The sequence below is a fragment of the Halichoerus grypus genome, chromosome 6, assembly GCF_964656455.1.
Source record: "Halichoerus grypus chromosome 6, mHalGry1.hap1.1, whole genome shotgun sequence".
Classification (NCBI taxonomy): Eukaryota; Metazoa; Chordata; class Mammalia; order Carnivora; family Phocidae; genus Halichoerus; species Halichoerus grypus.
The window spans coordinates 138,935,327-138,955,884 of record NC_135717.1 but is presented as its reverse complement, the minus strand read 5'-3'; the positions used below and the strand labels follow the sequence as shown (position 1 = coordinate 138,955,884).

At 35.8% G+C, this 20,558-nt stretch overlaps 1 protein-coding gene across 8 annotated transcripts in view; it reads right to left on the bottom strand.

Annotated features, from left to right (window-relative positions):
• Positions 1-20,558, bottom strand: part of NAV3 (neuron navigator 3) — a 799,918-nt gene that overhangs the window by 576,656 nt on the left and 202,704 nt on the right. For all 8 annotated transcript variants that reach the window (XM_078076338.1, XM_078076339.1, XM_078076337.1 and 5 more), the window contains one exon: positions 3,228-3,635. In XM_078076338.1, the coding sequence (XP_077932464.1) occupies positions 3,228-3,299 (72 nt within the window). In that variant the 5' untranslated portion in view covers positions 3,300-3,635. The remainder of the gene's footprint in view (positions 1-3,227; positions 3,636-20,558) is intronic.

The following is a 20,558-nucleotide window of genomic DNA, read 5'->3' as shown; positions in this document are numbered from 1 at the left end:
GCAAACATGGGTCAAAAGGTCAAGTTTTCAAAAATAAAACACCTCATTATGGGCATGCAAGAGCTCTATTTAGATGCCACGATAATTTTCCCATCTGGGACATTGCAGAAATGGAATGCCAAAAGCAGGGATTATGGGCCAATCCTAACTGAAAAATCCTACTGATAAAAATCACAGGAATCAAAAAATGAGTTGAATTCCACCTAGCCCTACACTATTCCAAGTCGATTTGAGATTCTTAGAAGTATTCTCAAGCCCTGTAAGATCCACATCTCTGGTTTATCCATAATGAAGAGTACTTCAGATAGGACTTGTGGATATGATACCTTTTAACTTCCAAGTATGTTTTCCAGACTTAGTCCGGTGATGGGGCATTATTTTGAAGAAGCCCAAGAAGTCACACATACTTTTGAACTCTTTAGTTTTGAATAATGGTATATATATTCTTCTTATTGTATATATATTTTTGAGAAACTGATCATTATTTTTACAGGACCAAATCTCTTAAGGAGATATAGAAAAGGTAAAAAAGCACCTTTTATCTTTGTAGAAATACACTTTCTTCATAAATTGGAAAGGACCAAGCAAGCATGTGTCTTGTATAGTAAGCACTCCATAAATTATCTCTTCCCTGATATTCACCGACTCACTGCAGTAGAACACAAACTCACAAACTCATATGCTCAGTATCCTAACAGTAGAGCATACGAAGTACAAATTCATATAATTTAAGTCAAGAACAAAAGCTAGTGAGCTATTCGTACACTGAACAAAAATCAGTGGTACGTTGTTCAAAACAGAAGCATGTATTGAAATCAGTTCAGTTCACCTTACTTTAAATAGCTACCATATGCCAAACACCGTGAGAAGAACACATTTTTCAGTAACACCAAAATGATGCTTCACTTCTGGATTAAGTCATGAGTTGGAATAAATGCATTTTATTTTACTGATGTGGAACACTTGTGCCTGTTAAATTAATTCATCATGAAGGACTACAAACACTTGAAGTAATTACATGAATGCTCTTATAATCTCTACTGGTAATTGTGTGGTGGCAGGGCTGTGCCCAGAGCTTAGTCAACGAAGATTTATGATGTTAACATTTCCTCTTTCTCCTTACTACAAACTCACAAAACTGTCATTGAGACTAGGTATTCCTGCTGACACTTAGCAAATGTGAATCTTAAGTACCAATCAATTGATCGATCAATATCTTAGGTTCTGGCTTACTCAGTGTGAATGCTCACACCAATTGGGTAGCCAGGAAATCATTAGGATACCATTTCCCCTTAATAATGGCTCATTGAAAATGCTCTTTCCTCCCCCACCTCCCTACCAACTAGAAGGCGAGGCTACAGTGAAATGGGGATCCTCTCATCCAACACCACCACACTGGTCTTTTTAATTTTCCCACAGAATCATGGCTCTCCATAATTTGTCTAAACTCTATTACTATTCTGTATGAGCTGAACAGTCCTTTGTGAACTGGCCTGGGAAACTAAGCATCATTATGGATCATTGTTTAAAGTTCCATGCAAGGAATTTTCAGAATGATTTCATTCCATTCTCTAGCTTGCAATCCCTTATGTGTTTGCAGAAAATATCTTTTATTCAGGAAAGAAAATGATAGCACCTGCAGAGGGACTTTTTTCCCTGCCAGAAAAGAAGGACTTCCTTCAAAAATCAGAATTCTGTAATATTAATTGCTTACCTATTACCCACTCTCCTTGTCTCCAATCCAATACAGTAAGCGAATTAGCCATCAGAGTTAAGGATATTTTTAAAATGTAGATAGAGAAAAATGATTAAATCGCTCCTCAGTAGTTAAGAAACTGCAGAGCATGCTTTGGATGGAAACTGATCTCGCCATCTCTTTTGGATCAACACCTTAGTATCAGCAGAAGAAAAAAAATGCTGACCCACTTGAAACACCAACAGCATTCTTGGTAACACATTTATTTGTGCAGAAATTTATATCCACATTGAAGTCAAAATTGATTCCAGGCATCTTGGATTTTACAATACTTAGTATTTCCAAGATTTACTTATACGGCAGTTAAACCCAGTGAATGGACCAAACTGGACATAAATAACCCACCCATTTTTGCCTGGATTCATGCAAAGGGATCACTGTAGCACCTTTCCTAGTAGCACTGGTCCAAATGTCAGAGCAAATTAACAAGCTATTGTCTATATGACCTCTTCTAAACATCTTACCTCCAAAACTGCAAAAGAGCTAGTTGTCTCATGGGAGTACAAGATAACTAGTAAGCAAATTTTTATGACAGATGTAAAAACAAACTTTAATCATGCCCCTTAGATCCAGGTCTAACTAAAAATATCCTTTCTATTGTCTCATTATTCCTTGCTTTTGTGCCTCAGCTACTGGGTCCCCACACACCTCTCCTGTACTAATGGAGTCAATGAAAGCACTACAAAAGATAATATATTTCATTATGAGTGGGATTCCTCTCCTGGGCACCATCTTTGACGCTTCTGATAAGTACTCTCTGGATGGTTCTCACTATCGTACAGCAGTTTAGCAGGTAAGAATGTCTAAGAAGGTAGAAAAATGAGGTTTAAGTGTAAACCTCAGTACTCAATTCCCAGCTTCTCACTCAGAACCTCTCTAACCCCATTAAAAAAAATACTAGCACAGCCCTATTTTGATATTTTCTATTAGTTCCTTCGACATCACACATGAAGAGTCAAACCAAACCTCACAGTTTCCTCATTACTCTCTTTCCAGGCCAGCTGTAAAAACGAGAAGGCTTACATTGATGTACCCCAAGGACATGAAATTGGAGAATTTCAAATGCCAACTACACCTTCTACTGGCAGCAAGGCAGGTGTTCTCCTTTAGGAGAGCTCCAACTTGCTCCATTACTCCAGCAATGCCCCATGACTCATATCTCACCCTGGATCTCAGAAAACTGTTCCATGAGGTCAGGCCAGCAAGTCACTAGAATTTCTAAAAGTCAAGAGTGAGAGAACACCACAGAATCCTTTGCCAACCCATTGGATGGATGAATTCAGAAGACTTTAGAAACAAAACCACCAACTGGTAATGAAATCCAGACCCATAGCTACCCTTGGCTATATGGCAGGATTTATTTCCATGAAATAGTATGTTATTTTATCTCCTAAAGCACATTCATTTTCAATTTACAAAATTCTAAGCATAAACAAAAAAGACCAAGCAAAAGGAAATTTATTTGTATTACCTTCTTCTGATCTTCTAGCTTGTGACTCACTGGATTCTTCCCATGTCTGTTCATCTCTGAAGATAAATCCATCACATTAGGTTCTTGCTTTTCAAAATGGAATCTCTTCAAAAAAGCAGCAAACTAATCCAAGATGCAATCACTAGGAAAACACTGGCATGCCACATTTCCAATCACACACCATCTCCGAACTTCATCAACTCCATGGAATGATTAAAAAGTCCATTGATTGAATGGAAAAGATGAATTTTGCAATTTACTCCTGGGGCTTTCCAAATCGGCATATCATTTTTAAATGCCGATGTCTCAAAAACAAAACATTCATCCAGGAATGTTAACGCCAACTGCTATCTTTTTCTTTCTTCACAGTTTTCCATTTTAATAAATAATTATACAGTTCCCATAAACCTGTGATTTAAAAAAAAAAAGCACACAGTTAATTCTCCCCCATCATTTATAGCACAATTAATGAAAACTTCTTATCTGAAATGTGCAATTTAGAAAAAAAATTAGGCATGGATTATATTTCACATAAAAGCAATAGCAAGTGAAAGGCATTATTCTTTACTCCTATGGCCTTTAAAATACCAAATATAATAACTGTATTAAAGCAGAATATTAAAACCAGGGATTCACAGCAATCAGAGCTAAAAATCAACAGAGAATACACACATATACTCATCAAACATGTGCATATGCTCCATAGATCCAGTCATTAATTTCTGTATTCACAGAACTACAGAATTTAGAAAAGAGTCCAATATACATAGACATGATGCTAGACTTACAGTTTTCGTAAATAACTTTATTTAAATTTTAAAATGAATTTATAAAATGGTTGTTAGTCTATTTTAAAATGAGTTTGAGATGGTAACTGCATATTTTAAGTTTAATAAATAAGTAGTAAGTAACAGGACTAGAATTAGAATTCAGACACCTTTGAATCCAAATCCCATTCTTTGTCCTCCACATAGTTGCCTCAATTCATATTGCATATTTTGTCCACAAGGATCTCATAAATGAGTCTGTCAGCTGCCTTGTTGAATTATGAATGCATAAGTCATTCTCTTAAAAAAAAAAAAAAGTCATATAATCTAGTGGTTTCCAAACCCTGCTAGAAAATGGAATAATCTGGGAATACTCTTAATCATAGAGACTCCTTGGGTCCACCCAACACAGCTAATGTAGAAGCTAAAGGGTTGTGCTTGGAAATGTGCATTTTTTTTTTTTTTCATTTCTTCAAGACACTCCTGATGCAGGAAAAGCACTGAGAAGTTGAAACCTCCCTCTACTGTAGGGCTTCCCAAACTTGTCTGCATTTTGGAATCACAGGGAAGCTTTAAAAACTATTGATTCTTGTGTCCCATCCCAAGAGACTCTGATTTAATTAGTCTGGATATGACCTGAGTCTTGGAAGCACTGCCCTAATATATAAAATCCCTAAACATAATTGACCAACCACCGCTTGAATACATTAAACAAGAGGAAACAGTATCTTGGGAGGCAGTTCCTTCCATACCAAAGTAGTTCTGGTCTTTAGATATTTCTTCCTCATTTGGACATAAATTCTGCCTTCCTAAATACTTCTGTACATTTGTAATTATTTAAATCCTTGTAGTCATCAATATACACAAAATACTTTCAATTTCCTCTTTTATCTGATAATTCTTCAAGTATCACCTTGGCCACATTAACCATTCCTAGCACCCACAACAATTCCTCATTACTCTGGTTATTTACTTAAGAGGTTTCAATTTTTACATGACTCATAAACTGTGCTATCCAGAGCTGAGCACAAAGGTTCAGCATGATGTATTCCCTTTAAGAAACCATCGCCAGGTTCCACAAAACAAGCCAAGTCAAGCATAAAACACATGATAAAGTAGATAGTGTTTGAAAATCAGCTCCTGAACTGCCTTTTTGCCTTTCCATACACTGTCTCCTGTCTAGCCATTATTTTGCCAAGCTATGCTCTTTCTTGAAGTCCTCTGATACGCTGCAGAGGTATATTTAATTTGTGTATTAATGGGAACGTTATCAGCAAAGAAAACAGCATGGGCCAAGGCTTGCGCATGAAGGAACACAGGGCTAATATGAGGAGCTCACAGAAATTCAATGAGGAGTCACAGAAAATGTGTAAGAAGAAATGAAGCATAATAGAATTTGTGGTTTTAAAAGTTCATCTTAATTGCAATATGGAAGATAAATGGGAAGGAACAAAACTTGTGACAGAAAAACCTTATGGGGATTGCTTAAATAATCAAAGAGAGACAATAGTATCCTGAACTAGCGTAGGGGTTGATGGGATGGAAAGAATGACAAAACTAAGTAATGTGGTATTTAAGAGGTGTAGTTGATGGAATTGTTAATTGATTGGACATGAGTGTGGGTGTGTGATGCAAGGGTGCATGAGCACAGGGAGGATTATGTTAGCTAAAACAGCAAATACCACAAGAGAAGCATTTTGGACAGGAGAAGATAAAAGAATTTGTAAAGAAAACTAAAGATGCTTGCTAAAATCCAGAAAATTACAAGCCAATCTCACTGATGGACATAGAAGCAAAAATCCTAAAGGAACATTAACAAACTGAATCCAGCAGTATATAAAATGAATCATACATGAATTCCAAATTGGTGCTATGCCAGGAATAAAGATTGGTTTAAGATTTGAAAATCAATCAGTATAATTCACCACATTAACAAAATAAGGAAGAAAAATGATACGTTCATCTCTATTGGTGCAGAAATATAATTTGACAAATTAAACATTGATTCATCACACACACACATGCACATGCATGCACAAACTCTTGGAAAAGGAAGACTAGAAAAGGACTTTCATAATCTTCCTTTATCTGATAAAGTATATCCACAAAATATCCATAGCAAACATCATACTTATTGGTAAAAAATTAAAGACTTTCCATTTGCTCAGGAACAGCACATAAATACCTGCTAATATAAATTCTATTCAATATTGTACTTAAAGTCCTACCATGCAGCAATATAAGAAAATATGAGAGAGAGAGAGATGAAGGGAGGGAGGGGGATGCAGGCAAGCAGTATAAGCACTGGAAGAGAAGAAATATAACTTTTATTTATAAATGCTATGATGATGTATACAGAATATTAAAGAATCAAGAGATAAATTACTAGAATTAATAATTGAGTTAGCAAGTTTCCTGGACACAAAATCAATATATAACATCCCTTTATATTCCTTTATAACAGGAGCAAACATTCAAAAAGATGAAACTTTAAAAATATACTATTTACAGTGGCATTAAAAGTATCAAATATCTAGGAAGAGATCTCATAAAAGATGGTAAGAACTTTATGATAAAGCAATAAAACATCAAAAAATAAAAATCTAAATAATTATGCTATATTCACAAACTGTAAGATTTAATACTGCAAAAATGCCAATTCTTGCCTAAAAAATTTATAGACTCAGTGTATTATCAATCAAACTTCCCAGTTTTTTTTTTTTATAACTTCAGAAGATGCTTCTAAAATATATATGGTAAAGCAAAATACCATTAAAATCCAATACATTTATGAAGAACAAATTGTAACTATTTTCTCTGTCAGATGTTAAGAAACATAAACCAACAATAAATACAATGGTATATAACTGGTGAAAGGGATAGACAAGTTAACCATGGACACAAAAAGCCCAGAAACAAACTCTTAACACATATGGGTCACTTGATTCACTACAATGTTGGGTTTACAAAGTCATGGGAAAAACGTTTTTCAATAGAGTTCTGGCTCAATTAGATAGCCATGTAGGTAAAAAAAAAAAAAAAAAAAAAAAAAAAAAAATTGACCTCTACTTCATATCAGTAATCAATTCCAAGTGGACTGTGAATCTACCTGTGACAAGACAAGGAGAATACTTTTATAATCTGAAGAAAGAGAAACAAGAGGTCAAAAGCACTAAACAAAAAGAAAAAGATGATAACTAAAATAATATTAAAATGAGGAACTTTTATTCATCAGATTACACCAGTAAGAAAATATAAATGCAACAGAGTAGGAAAAGATACTTGTTATGCCTATAACTACATCCAAAAAACAAAGAAAAGACAGAAAACAGACAAAAATATTTGAATAGGTGTTCCAAAAAAAGAAAAAATAACAGACATAGAAAATAGATTAGTGGTTGCTGTGGGTTAAAGATGGGGAGAAAAGGTATGTCTAAAAGAGTTAGTGTAAGGAAGCCTTGTAGTAATAGAATAATTCTATCTTGATTCTGGAGGTGGTTACATGAATCTATACATGCAATAAGATTATTATACACACACATAAATGAATGTATATAAAGCTGGCAAAATATGAGTGAATTCTCCTAATTGTAACAATGTCAATTTCCTGGCTTTGATACTATATTATAGTAATACACAATGTTACCACTCGGAGAAACTAGGTACATAAAACCTCCCTATCCTTTTTCTCCCACCACTTTTTGTGAATCTGACATTATTTCAAAATAAAAAGTGAGAAAAAAAGAGGATGTACAAATGGCCAACAAACATAAAAAAGTAAACACCCTCATTAATATTAGGAAAATGCTAATGTAAACCAAGGTTTATAATTTCTCATCTACCCAAAGGTATTTTAAAAGATGACAATACCCTAACAAAGTAGTCTTAAGGGAACATACCACAACATAATAAAGGCCATATATGAAAAGCCCACATCATACTCAATGGTGAAAAACTTAAAGCTTTCCTCCTAAGATCAGGAAGAAGATGTCCACTCTCACCACTTTTAATCAACATCATACTGGAAGTCCTAACCACAGCAATCAGACAACAAAAAGGAATAAAAGGCATCTGAATTGAGAACAAAGAAATGAGACTTTCACTATTCGCAATTGACATGATACTATATATAGAAAACCCTAAAGACTCAACCAAAAAACTACCAGAACTGATAAATGAATTCGGTAAGGTCAGAAAAAACAAAACCAATATACAGCAATTCATTGCATTTCTATACACTAATAATGAAGCAACAGAAAGAGAAATTAAGAAAACAATCCCATTTACAATGGCACCAAAAATATTAAATACCTAGGAATAAACTTAACCAAGGAGGTAAAAGACCTGTACTCTGAAAACTATGAAACAGTGATCAAAGAACTTGAAGATTGACACAAACAACTGGAAAGATATTCCATGCTCATGGATTGAAAGAATAAATATTGTTAAAATGTCCATACTACCCAAAGCAATCTACACATTTAATACAATCCCTATCAAAGTATCAACAGCATTTTTCACATAACTAGAACAAGTAATACTAAAATTTGTTTGGAACAACAAAAGATCCTGAATAGCCAAAACAATCTTGAAAAAGAAAAACGAAGCTGGGGGCGCCTGAGTGGCTCAGTTGTTGAGCATCTGCCTTCAGCTCAGATCATGCTCCCAGCATCCTGGGATCAAGCCCCCCATCGGGCTCCCTGCTAGGCGGGAAGTCTCCTTCTCCCTTTCCCACTCTTCATGCTTGCGTTCCCACTCTCTCTGTCAAATAAATAAATAAATAAATCTTAAAAAAAAAGAAAAGAAAAGAAAAAAACAAAGCTGGAAGTATCACAATTCCAGATTTCAAGATCTACTACAAAGCTGTAGTAATCAAAACAGTATGATACTGGCACAAAAACAGACACATAGATCAACAGAACAGAATAGAGAATCCAGAAACAAACCCATGATAATACGGTTGATTAATCTTCAACAAAAGATGAGGGAGGCACGTGGGTGGCTCAGTCAGTTAAGCGTCCCACTCTTGGTTTCGGCTCAGGTCATGTTCTCAGTGTCATGAGATCGAGTCCCCGTGTGGGGCTCCGTGTTCAGCATGGAGTCTGCTTGAGATTCTCTCTCTCCCTCTGCCCCTCCCCCAGCTTGTTATCTCTCTCTAAATAAATAAATAAGTAAAATATTAAAAAAAAAAAAACAGAAACAAAAACTAAAACAGGCAAGAATACACAATAGGAAGAAGTCTCTTCAACAAACGATGTTGGGAAAACTGGACAGCAACATGCAAAAGAATAAAACTGGACCACTTTCTTACACCATACACAAAAATACACTCAAAATGGATTAAAGACCTAAATGTGAGACCTGAAACGATAAAAATCCTACAAGAGAGCACAGGCAATACCTTATCTGACATGGGCCATAGCAGCATTTTTCTAGATCTGTCTCCTGCAGCAAGGGAAATAAAAGCAAAAATAAACTATTGGTACCAAATCAAAATATAAAGCTTCTGCACAGCGAAGGAAACAATCAACAAAACTAAAAGGCAACCAACTGAATGGGAGAAGATATTTGCAAATGACATATCCAATGAAGGGCTAGTATCCAAAATATATAAAGAATTTATACAAGGCAACACTAAAAAAAAAAAAATCTGATTAAAAATGGGCTGAAGACGTGAACAGACATTTCTCCAAAGAAGACATACAGATGCCAACGACACCTGAAAATATGTTCAACATCATTTATCATCAGGGAAATGCAGATCAAAATTACAATGAGGTATCACCTCACACTTGTCAGAATAGCTAAAACCAAAAGCACAAAAAACAAGCATTGGCAAGGATGTAGAGAAAAAGGAACTCTTGTGCACTGTTGGTGGGAATGCAAACTGGTGCAGACACTCCAGAAAATAGTAATGAGGTTCCTCAAGAAATTAAAATAGAATTACCATATGATGTTATCTCACCACTGGGTATTTACCCAAGGAATTCAAAAACACTAATTCAAAAAGATGTATGTACCCCTATGTTTATTGCAGCATTATTTACAATAGCCAAAATATGGAAGCAACCCAAGTGTCCATCAATAGATGAATGGGTAAAGAGATGGTATACACACACACACACACAGCCATAAAAAAGAATGAAATCTTGCCATTTGCAACAACACTGATGGAATTAGAGAGTAGAATACTAAGTGAAATAAATCAGAGAAAGACCATATTATTTCATTCATATGGTGGAATTTAAGAAACAAAACAAATGAACAAAGGAAAAAAAAAGGGAGAGAGGGACAAACCAAGAAACAGACTCTTAACTGTAGAGAACAAACTGATGGTTACCAGAGGGGTAGTAGGGGGAGATGTGAAATAAAGATGGGGATTAAGAGCACACTTACCATGATGAGCCCTGAGGAATGTATAGAACTGTTGAAACACTATACTGTACACCTGAAACTATTATAACACTGTATGTTAACTGTACTAAAATTAAAATTAAAAACTGAGTAAATTTTTTTAAATGACAATACCAACTGTTGGCAAAGTCATGGAAAAACAAGAACATGCTGGCCAAAGTACAAACTGGTACAACAATTTTGCAAAAAAAGTTACCTTTTTTTTTTTTATCAAAAATCGGTAACTGCAAACCTACTAAGTTTGAAGATACACATACTGTATGACCCAGCAGTAATACTCCTAGGCTTGTACTCTTCAAAAATATATGTATATGTGCATCAAGAAAAATGTGCAAGACGGTTCCTTTAGAATGGCCAAAAATATGGAAACAACACAAAAGTCCACCATTACAATAGGTAAATAAATTGTAGTATATTTATACAAGAGATAAACATACATTAAAATAAGCAAACTACAGACACATATCAATTATAAATAAATATCAAAAATATTAAGAATTTGAAGTTCAGGGGCGCCTGGGTGGCTCAGATGGTTAAGCGTCTGCCTTCGGCTCAGGTCATGATCTCAGGGTCCTGGGATCGAGTCCCGCATCGGGTTCCCTGCTCAGTGCAGAGCCTGCTTCTCCCTCTCCCTCTGCCACTCCCTCTCCTTGTGCTCTTCTGTCTATCTCTCTGTCAAATAAATAAATAAAATCTTTAAAAAAAAAAAAAAAGAATTTGAAGTTCAAACTAAAAGAATTTATACTGTATGATTCCATTTATGCAAGTTCAAAAAATGTGTAGAACCATGGTGTTGTAAGTCAGGATAGTGGTTACCTTTGGTGAGGGAACAGAAAGGGTTTGTTTTGTTTTGTTTTTTTGAGATTTATTTGTTTATTTTAGAGAGAGCACACACACACGCAGGCGCGTGCAAGCATGGTGGGGAGGGGCAGAAGGAGAGGAAGAAAGAAATCCAAGCAGATTCCAAGCTCAGCGCGGAGTCAACACAGAGCTCAGGGCTCGATCCCACCACCTGATCCCACCACCCGGAGATCACAACCTGAGCTGAAACCAAGAGTAAGACTCGCAACTGACTGTGCCAGCCAGGTGCCCTGGGACAGAAAATGTTTTGAATGGAATTTAACTGCAATGCTGTCAATATTCCATTTTGTGACTTGGGTGGGCATGACTTGGATGCTAGCTTTGTAACAATTCAGTGAGCTATAAATTTACATTCTGTGCAGTTTTCTTGCTGTCTAATATGTCTTGTGATAAAAAATAAGCTGAGAAAGAATTCAGATACATCTTGTCTTTAGTGTTCCCGTTAATGGTCTCTCCAATAAGCAACAAATAAGTATCTAAGTTAGACTGATGGGATCTGTTATTCGTGGGCATCATTCTTTTTAAGGTGATGGACCAGCTGTTTAATTATGGCATAGAATTTTGCCTGAGAACAATGTCAACCTTTAATCAGTACATGGTCAAATGTCAGAAAATGTATTCATGAAGCCCAGTACCTGAGCAAGGTAAGGGGACCTGTGGCATCAGGCTAAAGTGATCATCTGCAAGGTAAATTAGTCTTCTCTGACTGCAGATCAAAGATGTGTAACCTTAGGGACAAGATATGGAATTTGTGGTAGGAACGTTTGGCTGAATTCATTTATAAAAGGGACTCTGCTTGAAAAAGTAATTTGCCAAGGTAAGGAGATTCCTGCAGGAAGAAGCTGTAGGTACCATTGGGAAAAGGAGCTGAGGAGAGATCTGAAATGTTCAGCTCAAGGAAAAATCATTACTCAAGTCAAGGAAGGTAAGATCAAAGGGACAGTGAAATCTTCAAATATCTCAGGCAAAATAACAATGAGAGTGTCAGTTTAAATAGCCCCCAGGCCTAGAGAATGAAGCCATCTTACCATAGTATCAGCCAATAAGAAAACTTCTACCTCTGTACCTCTCCCCTCTTCCCCATCTTCCCTACAGAGACCCCACTGAGTGGGGGAGGAGGTGAAAAAAGGTTCTGTCCAAATAGCAGGAATGTAGTAGTAAGGGGCACTAGCAGCCAGTTTTGGTTTGGGTGAAGAGGAAGAAGCTTTTGAATAAATATGTATTTATAAATATATTGGAATAAATATTCTAAATTGTAAATTGAAATTTTTTCTCACCTAAAGTGACAAGAAACAACCCAAATTTGCAGCCAGGGACAGAGAAACAATTAATTCTACTAACAAGTTTGAATAAACAGGAGAGAAGTTTGGAACAGATTTAGATTTAGGAATCACCAGTCTGCAAAGGAGATCATACACAGAAGTTACTCAGAGTAAGAAAAGCACCAAGAGAAGAACTCCAGGGGAAAAGATCCAAATTGTCTTGACAATACTGCCAAAATTATCTCCAAAATGCAAACCTGATCACGCCACTTTATTAAAATCAATGGTTCCCTAACACCTAAAGCTAAAGAGAAAATAAAAATCAAAATTCCTTAGCATGTCATTCAACACTCTTCTCATCATGATTCTTTTTAACTTTCTAATTTCATATATTAACACTTCCCCGGTTCTATATTTTTTGTAGTTATACAAAAAAACCTTAGAGTTCCTGAGGACAAATATCATTTCACACCTTTAGCACTAATATATCTATAAGTGCTACATAATCCACTTGTCAAAGTCCTACTTATCCTTAAAAACTCTCCTCAAAGCTATGTCTTTTGAAGGTTTCACTTTATGCCCCCAACTCCACTGTAGACAAGCCAGGCCCTTCTTCCCCAATGTTCTGGGAGGCATTAAATATCCCCCTTGCTTTCACACATAATCATTTGTCCCCCACTAGACTGTCAGCCCTGATATACTTTCTTAGATTCCCCAAGTTATAACACAACACCTAGAGGCTGGTAATCATCACATGCATACAATAAGGTACAAAAATCTTAAGTGTACAACATATGATACACTAAGTTAAACACCACCCATATGAAGATAGAGAACATTAGAACTCCAGAAGATCCCTTCATTCCTCCCTCCCTTAATAGGTAACCACCAGTCTGCTTTATCACTGTAGATTTATCAGTCCTTAAAATATCATATTAAGTGGAATCATAAATCATGTATCCATTTGTTTCTTCTTTTTTTCGACATTAAATCTGGAGGATTCATCTGTGTAATTATAAGTAGCAGTAGTTCATTCTTTTGCTCTATGAAGGGGATGGTTGTGCTTACTGGTCCCAATTCATGTAACTGACCAAAATAAAGTCCAATTCAACAGTGGGATTTTTAATTATCTTGAACTCAATATCCTAATTTGGGCTTTCTGGGCTCCTCAATTTTACAAATAAAAAAGTAAGAAGGTTCGCTTTATTTCACCTAGTTTTCCCAGGCTCTGTGACCCCTATTCAAGTCCAAGAGAATGCAAAATCATCAACAGTCCCTGCGGTAAGACTACTGACAAAGTAACAAATCATGCATCCAGAAACCATTAAAAATTACTGGAAATTGCTTTTGGAATTTTAAGTATTAGAGGTGAATAGTCATTGTCTAACTCTTTAAATTCTGATATTGAATTGTTAAGTATTCTTTACATGGCTAAATCAGTATTTCTAAAGCACAAAGGAAAGGATCCAGGCACAATGGAAGGGGTTAAGGAGTTGTTCCAGTAGAAATGGGTCTTGGGGTCAGAAGTTCTACTTGCCTTTCCACTACCGTGTCCCAGACCAAAGACTCCAGGACTCTACTACTGTAAAAATATTAGAAAAGTATTGTAATAATATGACTCGAAAAATGTTATTTTTTTATAAACATCAATACCCATTCCATGTAAATATAAAAAGAAAATAAAATAATAGAAAGAGAAGGAAGCAGAGAATATCATACTTAATGGTGAACTGTAAGAAGAATATAGAGATACCATTTATATGAAGTTTAAAAATATTAAGTATTTATAAATACAGATAAATATAGTAAAAGTATAATCTCATATATGAAATGATAAATCTCTCAAAGTAAAAAATAAGATAAAAATGCCTGCTACCATCGTTCCAATAAACCACTATATTACAGGCACTTATCACCACGATAAGGCAAAAAATTCAATAAGAAATATAAGGATAGGAAAGGAAGAAAAAATGTTTGCATAAAATATTGACTATATAGAGCAGTCAAGAAATAATTATAATTATTTAGACTAAACAAGACTATCATTTAAAATACGCCAGCAAAAAATATACCTTTCTATTAGCAACAATAAAAACAGTGAAACAAAATATAAATTTAAAACAGATTCCATTAGTAAGAGAAACGTAGGATATAATGTCCAGGGAAAAAAACTGAAAAAATACATTAAGATCTTTACATAAAAAATATTTTTTTTAAAGACATGGAAAATATCTATACAAATGGAAAGATAAAACATGTCCACGGGAAGGAAGATTCAAGAGCATAAAGATATCAGCTGTCTTCTAATTATTCCATAAGTTTAATTCAGTTCCCAATCAGAATTTCAATATATAATTTTATTATGTAACTTAAAAAGCTGATTGTTAAATTCGTATGTAAGAACAAAGGGATAAGACTAGCCAAGACAATTTTTTAAAATGGCTGCTTTCAAAGATACTAAGATTTATAAAAAGCAATGAGATTTAAGACAGAGAGGTAATGGACAAAGAAAAAGACAGATTATTGGGATAAAATATATAGCTCAGAAATAGATACACTCACATAGAAATATTAATATGCAATTCATTAAAAAAGAATTAACAATTTCAAAAATGACTTTGAACTATTGTTTATCCACCTGAGAAAAAATAAAGCTAGCATAAAAAGATTTCTTACATAACATATAAAACATACAAACTCAAAGAGATTGATAAAATTGACTAAAGCCATCTATATAACAAAAAGTGGGCATATAACATAGAAAAGAAAAGCCAGGTACTGGGAAAATATATTTACACACACACACACACACACACACACACACACACACAAACTAAAACCAAAATTCTTACTAAAAAGCAAAAAACAAAGACAAATGACCCAGTAGAAAAGGGAGCAAAGTATATGAATAGGCAATTCCTACAAGAGAAAATACGAATGGCTAATAAAAATATAAGAAGTAGGAATTAAGAAAATACAATTTTTTTAAAAAGACACTATGTCCGGGCGCCTGGGTGGCTCAGTTGGTTAAGCGACTGCCTTCGGCTCAGGTCATGATCCTGGAGTCCCTGGATCGAGTCCCGCATCGGGCTCCCTGCTCAGCAGGGAGCCTGCTTCTCCCTCTGACCCTACCCCCTCTCATGTGCTTGCTCTCTCTCATTCTCTCTCTCTCAAATAAATAAATAAATAAAATCTTTAAAAAAAAGACACTATGTCCAACCTAATAGATTATTAAAAAATTTTAAATGTTACTGATAGCAACTGTTGGGAAAGATGTGATAATTCTAAAACTTTCATGAATTGCTGGTGGGTATGTACCACTCTTCTGGAATCTGGCAAAATCTAGTAAAGTTAAATGTCAGCAGACTATCTACACATCAACTGAATTCCTAAGCAGAAATCCATACACTAAAAGATGTGTCTAACAATGTTCATTATAGCATCCTTGGCACTGATAAAAAATTTAAATAATCCAAATATCCAGCACCAGAGAAATTGGATAATTGTGGCATATATTTGTATAAGGACATGATTGTAACATTTAAAATGACTGAACTAAAGCCCTACATATCCACATAGACAAATCTTGATAGCATAATTATTTATCAAATAAGGAACTTATGCAAGAACAGAGTGTGATATCATTTGTAAGTAGTTTAAAATTAAGAAGTACTAAATTTAGAAACACATGCGAGTATGGTAAAAGCATAAAAACATGTAAGAAGTAATGAATCCAAAATCAGGATAGCAGGGTTTTTTCTGAGGTGAGGACATGGAAATAAGATCGGAGAGAACTACAAAGGAAGCTTTAATAATGATGCAGTATTCCGTATCTTTAAAAAATGTCTAAAGCAAAATGTTAACATGTGGTAAAGTTGGATGTTGAGTACCCAGAAGTTAATCATTATTATTCATTCTGCTTTTCCCAACACTGAGGAGAGCTCACAATAAAAATAAGAAATGTTTAAAAAGAAGAAGTTCTAGAATGTAAAAATATGGGGCACCTGGGTGGCTCAGGCATTAAGTGTCTGCCTTCAGCTCAGGTCATGATGCCAGGGTCCTGGGTTCGAGCCCCGCATGGGGCTCCCTGCTCAGCAGGGAGCCTGCTTCTCCCTCTCCCACTCCCCTGCTTGTGTTCCCTCTCTCGCTATATCTCTGTCAAATATATAAACAAAATCTTAAAAAAAAAAAGAGTGTAAAAATATTTATAATAGATAAATCAACCAACCCAACAACTAACTACGGGACTCTAGCCATTGGGTTTCTGCAGGGCTGCAACCCCTCATAAGTGGCATTTGGTAATGTGCCAGGGGGGCAGGGGACTCTTTTTGGTTGTTCCAAGAACACTGCTGGCATTTATTGGGACGAAGGGGTAGAATGATTACTAATTTCAATGCATTGGTAGTGTCCAGGTCAAGGAAAAATTGTCCCTAGATCTCCTGCTGACAGTTACAGTCACCATATCACACAGCCTTGAACCTGCCTGACTTGACCACCATGTTAGCTAAGTCCCTTATCATGAAAAAATGGACTCTTCTTTGGTATCCTTCCCTTAATACCATTTTTTTTTTTCTTTTCCCAGAGCTTCCTATGTGTCAGAGATCAGAAAGCTAAAAGATGTATAGGGTTCTACCCTGGCCCAAACCCCCAAACTAAGTTCCCATTTCATCCCTTCAGCCAAGCGCTCCATCAAGTTAACCTCAGGAAATCTTTCTGCTTTACTTGATTCAGCTACACACAATTAAACAGAGACGTGGTGCTATGGGTTGCCCCATAAAAGCCGCCACAAATAAATTAATCCCTTTTTGTGACATCATAGTGAAACTGGCAACCAGAAAGTCAAGGCTGATAGAACACAAATTTTGTGGGTTAGTTTGCAGAAAACTGCAACCCAATTATGTAAGACAAAACAAGCTTCTCTCTTGTATACCAAATATTCGGGGAAAGTACTTAAAGAAAAATCAACTGCCTTGCATCGTACTTCACAACCTAAGTTCTTGTAAAATTCCGTCTTTCTCACTTGAGATATGCAGAACAAATAAAAACAGCAGGGGAAAACATTATGTTCCTTGCAACATGACTGCTCGGCTTCATTGCTGTACTGGAAATGGTAGGTTATTTGCTTTATCAGATAAATTGCTTCTGCAGCCCACATTTAAAAGAACATCCAGGGGTTTTCAGCAGGAAGTTTGGACTTGATTAGTTCAAGATAAAAGTAGGCAAGGAGGGATGAATATCATTCTGAGCCAATAAATGTATGTGTAATGGAGATGGAACAGTATAAAACATTCATATTCTTACATACTAATGATAAGTAGAAAAAAAAAAAAAAAAACTTGAGTCTTTTAGCGAAATTCGTTTATTGTCTGAAAACTCAACGTAGTAATTCAAGGCCAAGTGACCGGAAATTACAGTTTCCTGGCTGACATCAATTTGATCTTCAGTAACTTAGGAGTTCCTAAGCCCTGAAGAGAAGGGCTTATATACATATATACACAATAATTCAAATAATTCAGGTCACAACCCAGATGATAAGGCACACATTATGTGCATAAACTTATGATGCATGCTTACAAAAATTCAGTGCCTTATTATGTAATTTTAATCTTGCTTTTTATTTGATCAGGTTCTTACATTTAGTCTGTACATGGACTTGGTTATTTACAGAATACAGGCTCCTATAAGGGAGATATGAAACATATGGCTGTTTCTTGTTATAACAGCAAATAGATAATCATTTTTTCTAGATAATCATAAAATTAAATATATTGAGAATTGGTGAGTTAAAAAACAAAAGTTTTCAAATGTTTTCTAGTTTTCTTGCTGTGGTAGGTAGTTATCTACATAGTTCCACCTAAGGGAAGGGAGCATTCCTCACCTTTTCTACCCGTGCTCATTACCCAGTATGTATAACTAGCTCAGACTAGTACTGCTTGGGATTCTCTCCCTCTCCCTTTGCCCCTCTCCCTGGTTGCACATGCGTGTAACCCCTCACTCTAAGCTAATATATTAACCTTAAAAAAAAAAAAAAAGAAAACTTAGATCTACTGATAAAGAAAAATCTGTGTCCTAAGATGGCCAACCAAGCCAGTGAGAAAGTCCCAGACCTTGCCCCGGGGCTCTTGCGGGTTCTTCTCTCTGCTCTGCTTCCTGTGAGGGCCAATCCGGGTTCCTCTCCCTGCCCCATTTCACACACGTGCCAAGAGTGCCCAGTATGCGGAAGCAGAAGTGTATAAATTACCCCCTTTGTTTGTGCTCAGGGCTCAGACCTTTGGAGATCACTCTCCTCTGAGCCCACCAACGTTAAATAAATTTCCTATCCTCCAAGATCTCCGAGTGCCACTCGGTTCTTCCATTGGGAGACCCAGTCCAGGTTCCATAACACTACCACTCATAAGGAATGAAGCCATCACTGTCCTTATTAAATGGCAGAGCTTTAACCTTGACAGTCAAATTACAGAAAGCAGGTAGCATGATACAATTTTAAAACAAAACAAAATTTAAAATGAACAACCAAAAACAGGTGACCTTGATGCTATACTCTGGAGGAAAATACCGGTTCCAATGGATAGCATATCTTATTCAATTAAATTGCAAACAGGAAACCCTGCAGAAATATCTGCCTAGTTCAGCATTAAAATATAAATATGAGGGGTGCCGGACTGGCTCAGTCAGTAGAGCATGTGACTCTTGATCTCAGGGTCATGAGTTCAAGTCCCTCTTTGGGCATAAAGCTTACTTTAAAAAAATATATACACACACATATGAAAATATATATTCAAATAATCATTTACATAAATGATTTTAGCAACATTAGTTCACATGGTAGAGTACCATTTTTGATTAACAAAAAAATGGCTATATTAAAGTGCTACATATGTTTTCTTTTGCTGGCCTTTCATAAAGGCAATTTCTCACTCAATTTGTTTAGCAATAGTACAGAAAAACTCTTTAGCCTGTCAATAAAGATAATTCCTTGATTTACTTGTAAGGACCAGTTAGTTCTTCCAGAACCTAAAAACACATACTAAGGTCAAAGGATGAAACATGTATTCTATCCGATTGAAACTCTGCTTCAGGGTGCCTGGGGGGCTCAGTCGTTAAGCGTCTTCCTTCAGCTCAGGTCATGATCCCAGGATCCTGGGATCGAGCCCCACATTGGGCTCCCTGCTCAGCAGGGAGTCCACTTCTCCCTCTGCCCCTCACCCTTCTTGTGTTCTCTCTCATTATCTCTCTCTCTCTCTCAGATACATAAAATCTTTTTTTAAAAAAAGGCAATCTACTGAATTGGAGAGGATATTTTCAACTGACATATCTGATAAGGGGTTAATATCCAAAATATATAAAGAACTTACACATCTCAACACCAAAAAAAACAAATGTGATTTAAAAATGAGCAGAGGACCCGAATAGACATTTTTCCAAAGAAGACACACAGATGGCCAATAGACACATGAAAAGATGTTCAACATCACTCATCACCAGGGAAATGCAAATCAAAATCACAATAAGGTATCACCTTACACCTGTCAGAATGGCTAAAATCAAAACCACAAGAATTAACAAGTGTTAGTGAGGACAGGAAGGGAAAGGAACTCCCATGCACAGAACAAGTAATTTTTGAAATTTATTAACCACTTTCATATATTACATTCTAATTTCCGAAGTATTTTCCCACCCCTTATCTCACTAGAAAACCCTCTTCAAACAACAAATTACAGCACAATGATTAACAATATAATAGCAAATAGTTATAATTTAAGTCCATTGTTTCCATCACATTTTCAGGTTCTTCCTCTGTAAAATAAGAACCCTAAAGGACAACTAAATTTCTGTGATTCTCTAACTCAAAATAATTTGCTCATAGCTACTTAGGGCATGTTAATTGCAAACCCAAATCTTTCCCATATAAATCTCTTAGTCACACATCTTCCCTCAAGACTTGCTTCCTATAAAGTTCTGAGATGCTCCACTCCAACTAATGAACTTTTGTTCTCTATCCTTTTTTTCCATCTTATTTATGAGAG